This window comes from Diceros bicornis, chromosome 28, assembly GCF_020826845.1.
Source record: "Diceros bicornis minor isolate mBicDic1 chromosome 28, mDicBic1.mat.cur, whole genome shotgun sequence".
Taxonomy (NCBI): Eukaryota; Metazoa; Chordata; class Mammalia; order Perissodactyla; family Rhinocerotidae; genus Diceros; species Diceros bicornis.
Window position 1 is genome coordinate 6,596,356 of NC_080767.1, and position 18,736 is coordinate 6,615,091.

Here is an 18,736-nt window from a genome sequence, read left to right on the forward strand (position 1 = left end):
TGACTTTTGTATACACCTCTGAAACCATCACCACAATCAAGATAAGGAACGCATTTACCACCCCTGTTTCATTGTGCCCCTCTGTAATCACTGCTTCCTGCTCCTCCTACCCATGCCCACCCCCAGGCCAACGCAGATCTGCTTTCTGTCACCATGGATCAATTCGCATTTTTTGTAGTATTCCACCGTGAATTTTATCTTATTGGGTGCTGCATATTCTTGTATTCCTATAAATATACTTTAGGTTTGTTCTTGGAATTGGTTATTTGGAAAGTTTGATTCTTTCAGGTCTTGCTTGTAAGCCAAATAGGCAGGACCAGAGGAGTTTAGACCAGGGCTAATTTTCCCCATTACCAAGTCAAACACTCTTGTGAGTACTCTGGTCAATGCTGCATGAACCATGAGACTTTCCACTCTGACTGGTGAGAACACAGACTACTCTCGGCCCTGAGCGAGCTCCAGAAAGAGTTCCCTCTCATCCTCCCAGGTGGTTCCCTCACACATATGCGCTGACCGGTCTCAGCTGAAGACTAGACGGGGACCCTCTGCAGTAGATCTCAGGGCACCCACTCTCTGCAGCCTCTCCTCTCTGGCAATGTGACCTGCAAACTCTAGCCACTTTGGCTTTTCTGGGCTCACAGCTCTGTTTCCTCAACTCAGAGAGACTGTGAAGCTATTTCTGGGTTTCTCCTCCTTGCTCCACAATTGGGAAACTCTGCAAGCGGTCAGCTGGGGCAATCGGAGGGCACCCCTCACTTGTCTGTCATCTTATTTTTTGCGAGGAAGATCAGCCCTGAGCTAACATCCATGCTAATCCTCCTCTTTTTGCTGAGGAAGACCGGCTCTGAGCTAACATCTATTGCCAATCCTCCTCCTTTTTTTCCCCAAAGCCCCAGTAGATAGTTGCATGTCATAGTTGCACATCCTTCTCGTTGCTGTATGTGGGACGCGGCCTCAGCATGGTGAGAGAAGCGGTGCGTTGGTGCGCGCCCGGGATCCGAACCCGGGCCACCAGTGGCGGAGCGCGCGCACTTAACTGCCAAGCCACGGGGCGGGCCCCCTGTCATCTTTCAAAGTTCATTGTCCTTCCCTGTCTGATGTTCAACGTCTTGAAAACTGCTTCATATTTGTTTTTAAATTTTTTTCCTTTTTTTTTGGTGAGGAAGATTAGCCCTGAGCTAACATCTGTTGCCAATCCTCCTCTTTTTGCTGAGGAAGATGGGCCCTGGGCTACCATCTGTGCCCATCTTCCTCCACTTTATACATGGGATGCCTGCCACAGCATGGCTTGATAAGCAGTGCATAGGTCCGTACCCGGGATCCAAAGCTGCAAACCCCGGGCCGCCGAAGTGGAGCATGCGCACTTAACCACGCCACTGGGCTGGCCCCACTTCCTCTTTTTTTGCTTGAGGAAGATTAGCCCTGAGCTAACATCTATGCCAATCTTCTCTATTTTGTATGTGGGTCACCGCCACAGCATGGCTGACAAGTGATGTAGGTCTGCACCAGGGATCCGAACCCACAAACCCAGGTGCCTAAGCGGAGTGTGTGGAACTTTAACCACTACGCGACAGGGCTGGCCCTTGCTTCATATTTTTTTTACATTGTTTCAGGACGGAGGGTAAATCTGGTCCCTGTTACTCCAATCTTGGCTGGAAGTAGAAATTCCTAAAACTACTTTTGATAATGATGATGATAAACACCACTGTAATAAATTTGATATCTGGGCTCTTTCATGTTGCACTGTCATATATGGGTCCCACAAGCTGATAGACTCTTATTGAGAAAATGGTTACACATAGTACACATCAAAATGAAGTTGTACTTTATGCATTCAAAGATAATTAAAAAAATAATTTGGTGTATTCTTTTGCGGGAAGGACTGAGATGATGGCTGTAGCCGACGATGTTCGTGTTTCATTGCTATCACTGTGTCTCTATTGGGGGCTACCCAAAGCCACTCTGCCTGGGTGCAGAGAGAGCCAAAGTTGACTGGGAAAGGCTCCTAGGGGCAGCTCTTAAACAATGACTGACTTGAAACAAAACATGATATATATACACATACTCCTTTGCCTCTGATCAGGGCAACTCTGAGGTGTGGCCTGCACTGTCTCCAGCGCCCCCTTGGGAGTTTGAAAGCTACCCTCTGTGGGACTGGACTTGTTAAGGCATCCAGCTTGGATTCCTTCTCTTCTCTTCCCTGTCTCACTTCCCCACTCCCTTACTGGGTTTTATTGGAAGCACTTTCCTAGTCAACCACTTTAAGAAGTGATTTATTTCATAATTGTTAGAATGAGTAGGTACAATATCGACTGTATACACTAAATACACCAGAAACGGGACTGGCCTGGTAGCATAGCGGTTAAGTTCATGCGCTCTGCTTCGGTGGTGCAGGGTTCGCTGGTTCAGATCCCAGGTGTGGACCTACACACTGCTCATCAAGCCATGCTGTGGTGGTGTCTCACAAACAAAATAGAGGAAGATAGGCACAGATGTTAGCTTAGCAACAATTTTCCTCAAGCAAAAAGAGGAAGAGTGGCAACACGTTAGCTCAGGGCCAATCCTCCTCACCAATAAATAAGCAAATAAATACACCAGAAACTGAACTTGTTCTCTCTGCTTAGAGTGCCTGGAGAACAGCCTCATCACCTGAAGTGATTCTTTGCATGGCACGCATAATAAATTGTCTTCCAATGGCTGCTCCTTCTTTGAAATGTTAAGCCCAAAACTTAAGGGCCTGGGCTGGACTTGGTCCTTGTGTGATGGCTCCTACAACCTAATGACATTCTTAATCAATCAAATGTCCCACGAGATAGTCTCCAACCCACTCCCCCACCTTTGTTCTCACGCCAGGGTTCCGTATTTATCTCCACAGAGCTGACATCCAGCCTGGCCTCCAGCATTTGCATCCATGCTTCCTGGTCATCCTAGCCAGTAATTCCCCTCAGCTGGCTGAGTCTCCAGTGGCCCTGTCCCTCCACAAAGGAGTCCAAACAGTCTGTAGATCTTCATGCCGTGGAACTGGTGGTCCATATTTCAGATGAACAGGACATGTCCCACCAAACTCTCAAACACCAGCACAGTGTGATGAAAGTCTAAGCCTCGTAAGATAAGACCGCATCCTTTCGGGTGTGGAAGACAACCTGAACCCCCACTCCTAGTGAGAATTCCTTTTGAGAAAGGGTTAGGGTTTCTCAACCTCAGCACTGCTGAGAATGGAAACATTTATTTTTTTCTCCCTTCCTGATCCCTCCAGAATTTGAAAAGTCTTAGTAAGTGAATGTTCTTATTTCATGGCAATATAGTTATTTGCATAAGTTCAGTAAGAATCTGTTCTCCTTATAGCAGGACACAATTGGAAACATTGGTTATATTATCAAAGCTTTGACTGAAATATCGTATTTAAAAAGCATATACAGGCTCGGATATGACCAGATAGCTTTTGAGGAATGAAGATTAGACTTTATGAAATAAAGCCACCTAGAAATACTGGCCTGGTACCTTGTTTACAACATTCCAAAATAGCAACTTCATGGATAAGTAAGGAAGGTCACTTACCTGGCAGGTGCCTGGAACCTCACTATTTTGGGGAAGCTCAAAAGGAGAGAGGAATTCACCCAAATCTGTAGGTATTAACAGGCAAATCTGATGACAAGTCCTTGGCTTGGCTTTCCTGGCCTCGAGCGGCCTTTAAAGTTTTATCTGAGACTCCTTATGAAGAGTTCCAGCACAGCAGATTTAAAAAAGCCTATATGGGGCCGGCCCCATGGCTTAGCGGTTAAGTGCGAGTGCTCAGCTACTGGCGGCCGGGGTTCGGATCCCGGGCGCGCACCAATGCACTGCTTTTCCGGCCATGCTGAGGCTGCGTCCCACATACAGCAACGAGAAGGATGTGCAGCTATGACATACAACTATCTACTGGGGCTTGGGGGGAAAAAAGAAAAAAGGAGGAGGATTGGCAGTGAATGTTAGCTCAGAGCCGGTCTTCCTCAGCAAAAAGAGGATTAGCATGAATGTTAGCTCAGGGCTGATCTTTCTCACACACACGTACACAAAAAAGAGACTATATGATCAATTGCTATTCTTGCTGTACTTATGTAAATAATTGGGCCAAGTTTATTAAAACTAGACTTATTTTACAAACCAATGAGTCTTAATTTGGCTATCTTTGGTAAAAACGGGGGTGATTTTAGAGAAAAAACTATGTTTCAACAGAAACTATAATACATATTTATGGATGTTGAATTCCAGTTCTGTTAATTGTCTTTGAGGTTTTTTTTTTTTTTTTTTTTTTTGTGAGGAGATCAGCCCTGTGCTAACATCTGCCAATCCTCCTCTTTTTCTGCTGAAGAAGACTGGCTCTGGGCTCACATCTGTGCCCATCTTCCTCCACTTTATATGGACGCCACTACAGCATGGCTTGCCAAGCAGTGCATCAGTGCGCGCCGGGATCCGAACCGGCGAACCCCAGGCTGCCGCAGCGGAGCGCACGCACTTAACCGCTTGCGCCACTGGGCCGGACCCCGAGGATTTTGTTTTCTATCTGTAAACTGGACTGGATCCTGAATTCTAGTTTCCTCAAATATCTGGTATGGATCTCCAAATTAATGTTTTGAATATTTTTCTTTCCTGTCCTTTTCATTTGGAATCATTGAGAACTAAAACCATCATTTTTCCTGAAGGCCTGCAAACTGAAGCTGGACAACTTGTCATAAACCTAAGCCAGGACACCATGAGAGCGCACGTTTGGACACTCTTCATGCCCGTTGCTGTGTAAGCCACTTAAAAGGTTTACCTGAATGCCTGATGACATCATTGGAGACATTTTAATCTGCAGGGGATGCTTCAACCCTTATATCTAGAGATCTTCTTAACTGGCCATCCTCTGAGTTCAGAAATTGGTTTATAATTTGCTCCAATAATTAACCTTGTTTTTGTTTCTCTAGAAATGCTTCTTATTAAATATCTGGTTACTTGCTTACATAATGTAGGCCTAACTTTGGGAGACCCTATGTTCTAGAAATGATCCAAAAGACCTGGAGGGAACTTTAAGGAACTAGGCACTGTCGGATGCGTCATCTTTGTCATGAAGACTGGTCCTCCTGAAATCCTGGACTTCATCCCTGCTGGATAGGACCATACAAGAAACACCATGGGGAATATGAACTATGCCATAGAAAAACATCACAATTGGAATCACCCAAACCTTGGGTGACTTCATACTCTTGACACTGACTTCTCTGAATGGTCAAGTGAATCCCTAACACACTGCAAGTTGCTGTTCAGAAAACGGTCTTCTAAAGATAAGTAATAAACCATTCCCAGGTTCTTACCTTATTTGTTGGACTATAGACAGCAGGCAACTTGGCTACATCAGATTTCACTCGGGGTTCTAGACACTAACCTTGATTGGTTTACAGGCCTCTTTTCCTAGATTCCCCAAGGATTGAGGTCCATTATGGAGGGGATACTAAAATTTGGGCTATTTTACTAATATGTGTAGTAAATGTAAACTTAAGTGTTCTTCCAAAGCCATTAATCAGAGTACTAAAACATTAGTCATGCAAAGCATATCTTGCTCTCCCCACCTGGCACCCCAAAATATTTAAAAGTAAAGGTAAAATAGTTTTGTTTCTCTGATCCTGATCTTCACTGTTTTACAGCAGGAAGTAGCTAGAGTGGTCTTTGCCCCTATTCCCCAAGATTGAGGAATGATCATAAGACAGTAGGGATTGAAACAGAGCAAAAAGAGGTTAAAAAAATCTTTCCTGGGCTACAAGAAGAGAGCAAAAACTTTGAGATAAGCTTTGCTAACTGCAGCTGTGCATATTCAGCATAATCAACTGTCGTTTAAAATTAACCAGGTCTTTCTGTCTGTCCTTAGTATATGAGTGAGCTGTTTTTCCTAGGAAATCAAGATTCAGCCTCACAAGGCCAAACGAAGGCTGAAGATGAAAACCAACCAGAAAAGTCCAGACAATCAAAGGAAAGAGATTCAGTCTTCAAGGTCAAATGCAAGCTGGTGGGAAAGCGCCAGCCAGCATGTCCACATGCTCCCCCTCCCTTACCTAAAACCCCAGCACATGCTCTCCCTCACCACCTTTAAAACCCCTTGCCTCTCATCTTTCGGGGAGATGGGACAAATTTGAGAGTTCTCGTCTCCCAGCTGACGTCACCCAAAATAAAAACTCTTTCCTTGCTATAAGCCTGGTGTTCCAGTTTTTATTTGGCCCCTCTTGTGTGGTGGGTAAAAAACTTGGCTATGTATCTGGTAACATAGATATATATTTGATTGGAAAGAAAGATTTTCATGATTAGGTGAAAAAGAAGGTTACAAAAAATTTATCTATGTACAGAAAAAAATCTGGAAGGATAGACACTAAGAATTTAACCATATTTTTGGGTAGAAGAATCAGGTATGATTTAAAACTTTATTTCCCTTTAAAATGAATAGGTACTCCTTGTATAACATAAAAATAAAGAGTGATAATAGGCACTGTTAATAGCATGGTTCTGAAATAACAGGCACTATGAATAGGCTTTCCACAGAGAATGGGAGCTAGTTTCTCTCCGCTCTATTCTTAAAGAATGCCAAACGTGAGCCAAGCTAGAATCCAGGAAAGGAGCCACTCAAGCTGCTTCTGATCAAAGTGGGGCCAGAAGCAAAAGATGTTGAGAGTCTCCTCAATCTTAGCAACTATAGGGATCCTTATTGTTTGGGACATCTGCTTTTCTTCTCTTAATCCTATTTATCCATTTAAAATCTTACTTGATTGTCAAATCTCTCTAGATTTTAAACTCCCCCTTCTTGTATGGAAAGTTGGTGTGTGAGCTGACTGACCGCCTGACTTAACTGAACACTTGGTGTAAGAGCCAGGCGCCAGGGGCAGCGAAGGGGAAATGCAGCAGAGGCTCCTGTGTTTCTGCTGGTTCCTTACCATCCTAATGCCCACAAGTCAAGAAGCTCAGCTGCCTTTCCTATCTGCATACAAATGGACTTGAAGGGTACATTATGCCCAGAACAAAATGTTTGTCTAACGAAGAAATACAATTTGGGAGGAAATATAAGATAATGTGCAGAAACAAGCAGAAAAAGAGCTTCCTTTCTTCCCTCCTCCATACAATCTTCCATGTATGAAAGACCCTAAAGAACAGCAATCCCATTTCTGCTCTGAAAGCAGATGCCCTCGGATCTGAAGGAACACTAGTCACACCACATCGATAATAAGCCACGCGTGTCCCAGGTCCTACTGAGGAATAATGCCAATCATCTCAAGGCTCACCACACTATCAAGCTGTTTTTCATGGCTGTCACTTTTAGCAGCGTCTTAAAAGACTCCAGTCACTTACCTTAGGGTCAAAAGAATCCCAGCCGACATTAGGAAGCCACGCACCAACACACAAGGAACCCTGACATTTGGCTGAAAGCTGGGCAGCGACAGGGAAGGTGCAGACTCAAGACTGGACCTACAATTTACATTCAAACTGATTTGGGAGGAGAGACTCTCCCTGCCCCAAAGATAAGAGAGCTGATCCTACGAGACAGCAGTCTGTACACTTCACAAAGAGTAAAACACAAAATTGAAGAATCCAACATTATAAAACTGTCCTTGTCAGCTGACTGTATTTCATTTTATTCTGGCACAGAGCTAGTGCTTGGGCGACAAGGCATTCTGACCCCAGTTTAGGGAGATTTTGTAACTTTAGCCACTTGTCCAACCCAAGTATGCTCTTTGTCACCCTGTCCAACCCAAGTATGCTCTTTGTCACCCAAACTCTCATTGTCTTTTTACATAAAAGACAAATTTCTTCACTATTTCAGACGTTTTATTTTTCTTATTCTAACATTAGGCTTTGATAAGTACAAAAGGTTCACAAGTACAAAAGTTTCTGGATAGCTTTGTGGTAGTTAAAAACCCATGAAAACAAAACAATTTTTTAAATTGGGCAATATTCATCTCTATGTATCTGACAGTCTTCTTGAAGTGTGGCTGTAAAAATGGTAAAAACTATTTCGTTAAAATTACATTAAAATTTTTGATGACTCTTTTTCACTTGTTCCAGGCAATCTGTCTCATGACATTTACATGGATGGATCCAGTACTTGGATTTTGCTGTAGCCCAACTCCCTGATGACACCTTCATTTTTCAGCCTGTGATGCTCTGACCAAAGGAAGATTCCGACACCAGCTTCAGAAGCAAGAAGAGCTGGATTTAGATTTATAGCTATTATCCTCTCTGATGTTAAAAAAAGAAGTAATGCTGACAAAGATAGATGAATTTTTTGTATCAGTATTAATTTCTTTTCCTGCAAGGATTTTTCATACACTGCAGATGAATTACATTGGATGAGCTTTTATTTTTTAGATTATTTTTAAAAAGTTTTCTTGAAAAGACTAATTCTTCCTATCCCTGGGATTCTGAGTAAAAATGACACAATGGAACAAGGGAAGTCCTAGTTTATCTGTTTTCTTACCTAAAAAGCTGTTGGACAGAGAAGTGGGATCTCCAAGGTCTTTGTCCAGAAGCTCTAGGTATGGCTGAGATTAAAAAACCAAAAAACTCACTTTATTTAATCACAGATAATAAAATATTGCCAGGATGTTGTAGACACGAAGACCAGACAAACACTGGAAAGCCAAATCAGAAGCTGTCTCACAGCTTAGACTTTTTCTTCCTCTGCTTAAGAAGAAGTAAATGATCACTGCTGTCACCCTCCAAGCAGCTCTCCTTTTGCTTATGCTTGCCCCGCTTGCCCTCTTTGGGCAGCTTGTCTTCTCTTGGCTTGTGGTAATGCGATGAGTGGCAAAAAGACTTGCGAGGCTTCTGGGTCCTGAAAGTGCTGGGAGCAGAGTGGATTTTGGGGCCCCTGGGAAAGTCCTCATCCACTTCACGACACCTGTCAGCTTTCCTGTGCTTCTCACGCTCTCGATTGCTCCTGCTCATTGCTTCTTTTTGGGTTTCTTTCTTTTCTTGAGGCCACCTGTTGTTTTTCCGTGAGGTATGGCTCTTCCTCATATCATGGTGGGGCCTCTTATCTGCTGCTTCCATATGAGGCCTCTTGAACTGCCTTGGAAAATCTCCATTTTTCTGGAGTTCTGGAAAACATAAAAGTATTTTTGCATATTCAGTGGCTAGACAGTCCACGCAGAGCTTTCACAGGTTGGTAAAGAACTTAGCAGAGAGGGAAGCCAGACATTTAAATGTGTTAATGATATGACATTCTAAAGAGCTCTTACTAAGGTAAAAATCACTCACTAAAAATGGAATGGTTGTAGTTCTATATTTCTGATTGCTTAAAATGGAAAACATCCAGAAACCCAACAATATTTATCCCGTTCAATACAGTTTACCTACACTAAACAATGGAGACCACGACCAGTGAGAGCAGTAATCATCTTAGCTTGGTGAAGAAAAGCCATGTCTGACCAATTCAAGTTCCTGCAGTGATAAAGAAACGGCCGTTGACGATAAGGTGAAGCAAGATGTATAAAAGGGCCTTCTGAGAGTCCTATGACATTTCAATTATCCTCTGAAGATAAAGTCTGGTTACAATACTTATAGGTGGGTGCCAAACTGGAAAGATTACTCCTCTAGAGTAGAGATCACTGGCTTGGAGACTGTGTGCACACACATGCGTATCCGAGAGATTTCAGTGCCAGATCTCATGTCATATTTTGTCAGGATGTGGCACTCTTACTACAAGTGTCTGATGGTAGTTGATTCTGATGGGGAGGTGGGAGATGAGATTACAGTGATGGATGAAAACTAACATGTCAATGGAACCTTGAAAGATTAAAGAAATGGCCAATAAAAAATGGGATGAAGTGCAAAGTAGTATATTTAGGGAACCAAACATAAATTCTAGAATATAGAACAAAAACAAGTAATTACTTATAGACTTCATCATAAAATAAAAATTCCAATGGATCAGAATTTCTTTTTACTCTTTTTCTAATTTAGTTGCCTAATCATTATCTTCATGTACTATATAATTTCTCTACATAGAGTTGAGATAAATCTTATATAAAATAAAATATGTAAAATATATAGGAGCTGAGAAGTAATTCCTCTAGAATTAGTATCCTCATTTTGAAAAGAAGCTGAACTCAGAGAGAGTTTGGAAAAGAATAATGAAAAGGCCAAAAGAGTCAATAATGTGTACATCAACTTGAAAAATATGGAACTATTTTGTTCTGAAGCAAGAAAAGTAACTTGGTAAACAATCTTGAAGTATACAGCAAGCAAGAACAGAGGCAGAGAAAATAGGCTTAAATTACATGATAATAATTTGGTGAGAAAGAACTCTGTGTTAGCAACAGTAAATAAAGAAACCACAGATGGTGGCTGTGGACCTGGAGCTCTCTCGCAATGGTGGCCAATAAGACCACCATTCTTTTTGTTTTTTGTTTAAACTTTTTATTTATTTATTTTCCCCCCCAAAACCCCAGTAGATAGTTGTATGTCATAATTGCACACCCTTCTAGTTGCTGTATGTGGGATTCGGCCTCAGCATGGCCAGAGAAGCAGTGCGTCGGTGCGCGCCCGGGATCCGAACCCAGGCCGCCAGCAGCGGAGCGTGCGCACTTAACCACTAAGCCACAAGGCTGGCCCTAAGACCGTCATTCTTCGGGGAAACTCCAGGAATCACTGGGAATCACTCAGCAGGGAAAGCTTTCTTTCCATGAAAAATACTAGCTATATGCAAAGGGAAAAAATAATTACTTGTCAAACTGAAAAATCTCAAAGGAGGCTTTAAAAAAACTGCATTCATATATGGATAGAGGTATTTTCTGGACATTTTCCAAAATGATCATTACGTGAGAAAAATGCTTATTGTGAACAGATGACAACATAGGATTTTTTTTGGTGAGAAAGATTCACCCTGAGCTAACATCCGTTACCAATCTTCCTCTTTCTTTTGTTGCTTGAGGAAGATTCGCCCTGAGGTAACATCTGTGCCAATCTTCCTCAATTTTGTATGTAGGATGCCTCCACAGCATGGCTGATGAATGGGGTAGGTCTGCACCCGGGATCTGAACCCGTGAACCTGGGCCACCCAAGTGGAGCGCACGGGACTTCAACCACTCGGCCACGGGGCTGGCCCCACAACACAGGATTTTTGAAGTAGGTGCTTGATTTCTGGAGATTAGGAAAGTTCCAGATTCTATGGTAATTATTAAAAACATTTTCTGTGCTAACCAATGACCTCCAAAGCAAGCAACGACAGTGCAAAAAGAAATTTAGAACATACCGCAAAGGTGATCTAACATGAAGTCTAATAACCCACCTTTTACTTTTCGTTTTATTCTCTGTTCTCTCTCCTGGATTTCGTATTTGTCATCATAGTAGTAGATGAATGGAGATGTTGGAAAGGTCTGGTTAAACATCCGTCTTTCTGCACATTCCTGCAAATTGTATTTGAAATTATGACGTCACAAGGGCACACTGTTCAGACAACCTTTCTGCAAGATTATGGACCACCGTAATTAGAGATGAGCCCTATGTGACTGAGACTCACGCTGTGGCTCCAGGATGTGATCTGGCTGGGATGCTGGGCGAATCAGCCAGCCAGACACCCAATCCTGCTTACATGCTATCTGCTTCCCTTACTTCTTTACCTATGACACCCTTATTTTTTTTCAATCTTCCCTGCCAAACCGCTCTCTGTCTGAGTTAACAGCAACGGAGGGTGGGTCCCCACTGCATGTGCCTTGTACCTCCTTTAGGAGGTTTACTTTATTTGGCCTTAGGTTGCATTAGACCTTTGCTTATTTGTCTTTTCAACAGCCTTCCATCAAGTGCTTCTCCTTTCTCTTCTTCCCTTCACATTTACACCCTAAATGTGGGTGTAAATTCTTAACGCTTTGCTCTTTTCCCTCTACACAAGTGGTTTGCAAGCATATTTTAACTCAACACTCACTGCTCATGACGGCAGTGATTCTTACGGTGGGGAGCAGGATGGTGGTGGGTTATGTCTAGTTTGAAAATGCTCCTAGGTAATTCTGAAACACCCCAAAGGAGCCCTCTCTTCTCTTTGCTCCCCCCACTCAAGATGAGATTACTCTCCTCACTCATCACCGAGGAGAGCTCCCCACTCTCATGACTCTGGCCTCCCCACCCTGACAGTTCCCAAATCCACATCCTTGGCCTGAACCCTGCCCACACAGTAGGCTTTGTATATCATGATCAGTGACACATATCCACTCAGCATATCTGACACCAAGTAATACCTGTTCTTTGAAAGAGGATTTCCTTTGGAACTCTCCCATTTCTGTCTCCTGCCATCTTGCCTAAAATTTATTTATAAACGTTCAATACTTCTTAGCTAGGTATTGAAGAAAAATTAGAAAACCTCTTAGGAAGAAAGCATGTGAAATACCCACACAGAATTTAGCTGATTTATCATAACTTTGGCATTATATACTCAATTTGTAATTCTAAGATATCTGACCAAGCTGGTAGCCATACACTTAGGAACATAATTTTCAGAGTTTAAAAAATTATGAATTGCTCTAAATATATACGCAAGTACAGAAAATAAAGTAATGGAAATCTGTATCTATCATTCAGCTTTATCAAACCATAAATTTTACCTTAATTTACTTTGGTTTCCCCTCCAAAAATTGAAGCATTACCGATATAATTGAAATCCTCTGTGTAACTCTCCTTCTCATTTCCCATTCATCTCTTTCCCTTTCCAGAAGTTGCCATTGCCTGAAAGTTGGTGTCTGCCATTCTCATATGTTTTTACACTCTTACTACTAATGAATAATCCAATAAACAATAGTGTAAGTTTGAACTGTTCAGATTTCATAAAAATGATACCATTCTGTAAATATTTTGAAGTGGCTTTAGGTTATAATAGCTTCACAGAATAAGTTGGTAGTGTTCTTCTGGATTATCCGTTTCTGAATAAAGGTTTGGTAAAACTTGACTATAAAACTATCTGGGGTCTGGTATATTTTGTTGGGGAGAATTTTGAGTACTAGTTCAATTTCTTTAGTGATACTAGTTTAGGTAGGTTTTTTTGTCTTCAGTCATTTCGATTAATTCATATTTTTCTAGAGAATTATTTATCTGCATTTTCAAATTGAACTTTGAACTTTATAAAGTTTATACGGTACTCTCTTATAATTAAAAATCTATACTGCATTTTAAGCTATTTACACTGTTCATTCATTGTTTATTTGTACTTTTTCTTTGAGTAGTTTTTCCAGAAGTCTCTTTTTCCTTTTGAAAAGAAAATATTTTCAAATAACCAACTTTTGTTTTTGCTGATGCTATTAATTTTACTATTTCAATAATTTTGGTTCTTATCTTTATTATTTCCTTCTTTCAACTATCTTTAGATTTCCTCTGCTGCTGACTTTCTGGATCTTTTTCGGGTTTTTTTGAGTCCTGAAAGTTGTAAAGGCAAACCTAAATGGTAATGTCAAGATTTACTTTTGGGAGCCAGCCCCATGGCTTAGCGGTTAAGTGCGCGCGCTCCGCTATTGGCAGCCTGGGTTCGGATACGGGGCATGCACCAACGCACCAGTTGTCCGGCCATGCTGAGGCGGCGTCGCACATACAGAAACTAGAAGGATGTGCAACTATGACATACAACTATCTACCGGGGCTTTGGGGAGAAAAAGGGGGAAAAAAAAAAAAGGACGAAGATTGGCAATAGATGTTAGCTCAAGGCTGATCTTCCTCACAAAAAAAAAAAAAAAAAAAAAGAATTACTTTTATAAACCTCTATCCATGGGGTACTCCAAGTTTCCAGAAGAAAGGATACCCAGGAAAGACTTGGGTCTAAGATCCTGCTGTGGTCTGAATGTTGGTGTCCCCCCAAAATCTGTATGTTGAAATCGTATTAGGAGGTGTAGCCTTTGGGAGATTAGGTCATGAGGGTGGAGCTCTGATGAACAGGATTACTGCTCTTATACAAGAGACCCCACAGAGCTCCCTGGACCCTTCTACCATTTAAGGACACAGCAAGAAAGTACCATCTATGAAGCAATGCGCCCTAGCCAGACAGTGACTCTGCCAGCACCATGATCTTGGGCTTCCCAGCCTCCAGAACAGTGAGAAATAAATTCCTGTTGTTTATAAGTCATCAAGTCTATGGTAGTTTGTTTACAGTAGCCCAAATGGACTAAGACAGATTCTAACCATAAAATAGTAAGAGAAAATTACCATTACAAAAAGGTACTAGAGATCTTGATATACCCCCACGGCCCCACTCATCCTTTCACAGCCTCCTGCAGTCATCTCTTTGTATAGTGACTACCATTTCCTGTCACAGTTTGCCTCATATGGAGTTGCTTATGATTGTCCCTGCCTCCCCAACTAGAGAGTGAGTGAAATTAGGGAAGGGCGATGCCATAATCACCTTAGAATATCTTTCACATAAGGAAGCTATTCAATAACATCTGTAGAGCTGCATTTCTGAAACTGAAGGGGAGAGGTCCTCAGACATCATTAACCACCTGTTTGGATCCTATATGGTCTAGACTGCTGTGACTATACAGGGCTATACAGTACTGTAAGTATTTTCCAAAGCTAAATGTAAATTATATTTTGATTATCCACATCGCTGGTCCCCTCCATTAGCACAGACAACTGATAGTTGGCTATATAATTTATCTACTATTCTGGATTAGCCACACCACTGATCTTCTTCATTAGTGCGGATAATCTAGAGTTCTTCATCTATGGCAGGAATTAGGCTGCCAAATTTGCTTTACTGCAAATGAAAAATTATCTAAATCTAGATTTCAGGGATAAATTCCAAATACCTGTAATATATTTCCTACCTACATTAACAGGAGTGACTAGTAAGCAGCATGTGTCCAACTATAATTGTTTTTCTTTAATTGAACAAAACATAAATGCTAAAATTATATCCCTTTGCTTTAAAGAGGTAAGCAAGCATAGATTGTACATCTATGTGATTTGTATGCCAGTGGAGTGCTTATGTGAATATGTTCCCTAAAGTGGTGGCAACATCTGAATTTTGGCAACAAGGAGGAATGCACAGAGCAGGAAAAGATGTAGAGATGATAATTTTGTAAAAAAAAAAAAAACTATTCTCTAATGAGGTTTTCAGTGCGAGTTCTATAGAAGTGGACTAAGTACACTGCAGGGTCTCTCCATCTGGACCACCACACTATGGATTTGATCACACTGGAAATCACACCCTACTGTCAGTGGTGAGAGAGCTCCCAGTACAACTTCTTTGCTTTGGAGATAAAGAAATTGGAGATCAGAGAGAAAAAGTGGGTTGCTCTAGTCACATGGTTAAGTCAGTAGCAGAGCAAAAATTAGAACTAAGGATCAGAGCCTCATGCTAGCTTTCATATTCTACCCCTTCACTCCACACCTGCTGCCCCAATGTGGAAGATAAACTGTATCTGCTGATGGACTCTGTCCACACTTTTCCTTCTCCCAGGCTTTCTGTCTCTCCCCACACCGTAGAGCTCCAGCCCCAAGGTCTGCACGAGTGAATTGCCATGCTCAGAATTCAAGATGTGACCTGCAATACTACATCCTACTGCTTACAGCTCTTCTCCTACTGCTTACAGCTCTTCTCATTTTGAGGACTCCCTACCCTCTGTATGCTTTCCACTTCCTGTCATCAGATCTGATTTGTTATTAGTTTATTTTAGTTTCTAGGCTGTTAGAAGCCTATCTGGAGACTGGGAATGTATTTCTCCACATAGATTTTCTACTTCTTGTGTCACTGCCTTTCCTCCTCTGCCTCAGGATTCCCAGAATGTATAGGCTCTGAGCCTATTCTTATTACCTACTGTCTCTGGGATGAGCTGCTGCTGTTTCCTACTTAACGAGACAACTGGCTAGGAGACTCATGCTCACCTCATAGCAAGAAGTTTCTTCTGCTTTGACACTTCAGCATCAAGAACACACAAATTTGGCCTTTTCAGTTGGGATTAGAGAACATGCAGGCTGGACAGGGAGTTTGGGCATTTGTGGGATAGGCAGGCTAGTCGACAATACAGCACCTCTGTCTTTCTGCTGATGAGTGTCAGGGTTTACATGTGAGTGGTAAAGACATAACTGAACACGGTACCAGGGAAGACAGGAGATACTGAGAACTACGTAGAAAATCTAGTATCATGATTTGTCTGTGTCAAAGTAACAGTAATCATAAGAACCCATGAGAACTGCTACCATTCTGTTGACTACTATTATCTGCCTGATTGATTTTATGAGCTGTATTTGTTTTAGCTTAACCTGTTTATATATATTTAAAACAATTAGAGGAATGTGCTCTGACAGATTCATTACTCTGGCAGGGATGGGAGAAGTAAATCAGTTGAAAATATATTAAGTCTTACTTCAGGATGTTAGTTTATAAAAAAGTAAGCATTCAGAATTACATTCTTTTCAAGTTTATCTTTCAGCAACCATTCCCTGAACAATAGAATGCTTTATGCCCAAATGCCACTCAAACTTACATGTCCATAATGGCCTTCTTGCCCGCAGTTGTAGCAATACACTAAGGCTGATTGTCCAGAAGGGGTCTTCGGCTTTTTGGGTGGTCCAGGTTTGGTCTGCAACACGAATATTTGAGAGGGTTTATTAAATGTTAGCCAGCCTTGGTGGTCTAGTTAAGATTCGGCACTCTCACCACCATGGCCTGGGCTCGTTTCCCAGTCAGGGAACCACACCACTTGTCTGTCGGCTATCATACTGTGGTGGCTGTGTGTTGTTGTGATGCTGAAAGCTATGCCACTGGGATTTCAAATACCAGCAGGGTCACCCATGGTGGACGGGTTTCAGCAGAGCTTCCAGAGTAAGACAGACTAGGACAAAGGACCTGGTCACCCACTTCCAAAAAAATTGGCCGTGAAACCCTATGAATATCAGCAGAGCATCATCTGATATAATAGAAGGTGAGAAGATGGTGCAAAAAGACTGAGCAGGGTTCTGCTCTGCTGTCCACAGGGGCGCTAGGAGTCGGAATCCACTCAATATCACTAATAACAAACTAAATGTTAGAAGAAATAAGTCTCATTTTTTTGCCAAAAGAGCTCTTTTTAGGTAGGAGATTCCTTAGAAATACTGCCTCTTAGAGTTTAGTGTGGAGACCCCATAGTCAGATAATTCTGTGTATTGAACTGTGTAACATGATAACAATTCTTTTATTGTTAACATCAATATGTACTTTCCTCTTCTTCCTCGAGCCTCATTCCATTCGGCATTGTGCCCAATATTGTGTTAGGTATTAGGTACCTCAGCTAGAGAAGAATCATAGGCTGGTAGAATATGGCAGACATATAGATAATGACAGAACAATGTAAGCACAGTGACAGAAGCATGTACAAGGTATTAATGGAGTAGGGGGAGGGATCCACCATTGGATGGGGTGAAGGAAGTCAGGGAAAGCTTCCCTGAAAGTATAAAATTTAAATTTACTCTCAAAGAATTAGGTGTAAGTCAAACGGAGAATCCAAGGTAGAGGGGACAGCGTGAATAATGGCATGAAACTAAGAAAGAGCATACATGCTGACAAAGTATGAGATGCAAGCCAGGTGTACAAAAAGATGAGGCTGGAGAGAGCAGGGCAAAAGAATGGAGAGCCTTATATGTCATGTTACGGAGCTTAGGCTTTACCCAGTTTGAAGTGTACAGTTGTAAGTAAGTGCATGAGCAGAATAGTTGGAATTCTATTTTGGAAAGACCACCTTGGCTTGTAGCTATAAGGAGGGTGAATATGAGAAAAAGGTTAGATGCAGCGAGAAAGACCAATGAGGCATCTGTTAGGAATTCAAGGTGAGGTGATGAGGGTCTAAACCACAAGAGTAACACGGGTAGGGGAAAGAGAATAAATCTGGGAAATACATGAGCAAATAAACTGGTATGACTTGATCACTGAAAAGATATGGGGAATGAGGGAAAGGAGAAATCAGGATGCTTTCCAGGTTTCCAACTTGGGTGAACTGGTGAGCAGTGGTACCAACAATTCATTCAGAAAAGGCAGGAAAAGGAAGGGCAAACTTAGCGGGAGAGATGATGAAGTCTGTCTTGGATGTTGAGTGTCTCAGTGGAGATGTCCACCAGGCAGTTGTCTGTGTAAAATTAAATCCTAGGGAACATCCTGAGCTGAAGATTAGATCTGAAAGTTAGCCGCATAATAGTGGAGACTGAAATGACCAGAGTGGAGAGGATCGCCATAGCCAGCATGAGCAGCAAACTAAGGATGAAGCCCTGGGCATAACAACACTTAAGCAGCAGGCAGAGGAACATGTGAAAGGGACAGGAAAGAAAGGTTAAAGTATGTAGAGCCACAGGATAATACAGTCACACACCTTAGAGAGTAGTTTCAAGGAGGATGAACTGATCCACAATGTCAAATGTAGGAGAGAGGCCTAGTGAGATGAGAACAGAGATACAGCCTTAGATTTGGCGATTGTTCACGGATAACCTCATTGTGAGAATTCTGCAATCAGTGGGAAGGTAGAAAGAGAAGAAAGTTGAAGAGTGAAGAGATGCATACAAAGGTGGTAAAACTATATATAAAGAAGAGCAAGGAAATGATTTCCCACAATAGCCAGGACAGTGGTTATGTGGCAAACAGGTAGTTTGTGGAGGTTTTATTTTCTTGACACAGGGAAACAATCTATAGGTTATGAACATCTTCAAACAACTTTACTTTCAACTCCTATTTCTTAAAATGGAATACTGGAGGATGACAATAACCTGAAAGATCTTTTCTACTGAAAATGAC

General features: G+C 41.9%; 1 protein-coding gene across 5 annotated transcripts in view; it reads right to left on the bottom strand.

The window, feature by feature from the left end:
- Positions 1 to 6,560: 6,560 nt before the first annotated feature.
- Positions 6,561 to 18,736, bottom strand: part of ZCCHC7 (zinc finger CCHC-type containing 7) — a 242,032-nt gene continuing 229,856 nt past the window's right edge. For all 5 annotated transcript variants that reach the window (XM_058523575.1, XM_058523579.1, XM_058523578.1 and 2 more), the window contains 4 exons: positions 16,464 to 16,559; positions 11,291 to 11,408; positions 7,741 to 9,098; positions 6,561 to 7,710 (listed from right to left, as the gene is read on the bottom strand). In XM_058523575.1, the coding sequence (XP_058379558.1) occupies positions 8,656 to 9,098; positions 11,291 to 11,408; positions 16,464 to 16,559 (657 nt within the window). In that variant the 3' untranslated portion in view covers positions 6,561 to 7,710; positions 7,741 to 8,655. The remainder of the gene's footprint in view (positions 7,711 to 7,740; positions 9,099 to 11,290; positions 11,409 to 16,463; positions 16,560 to 18,736) is intronic.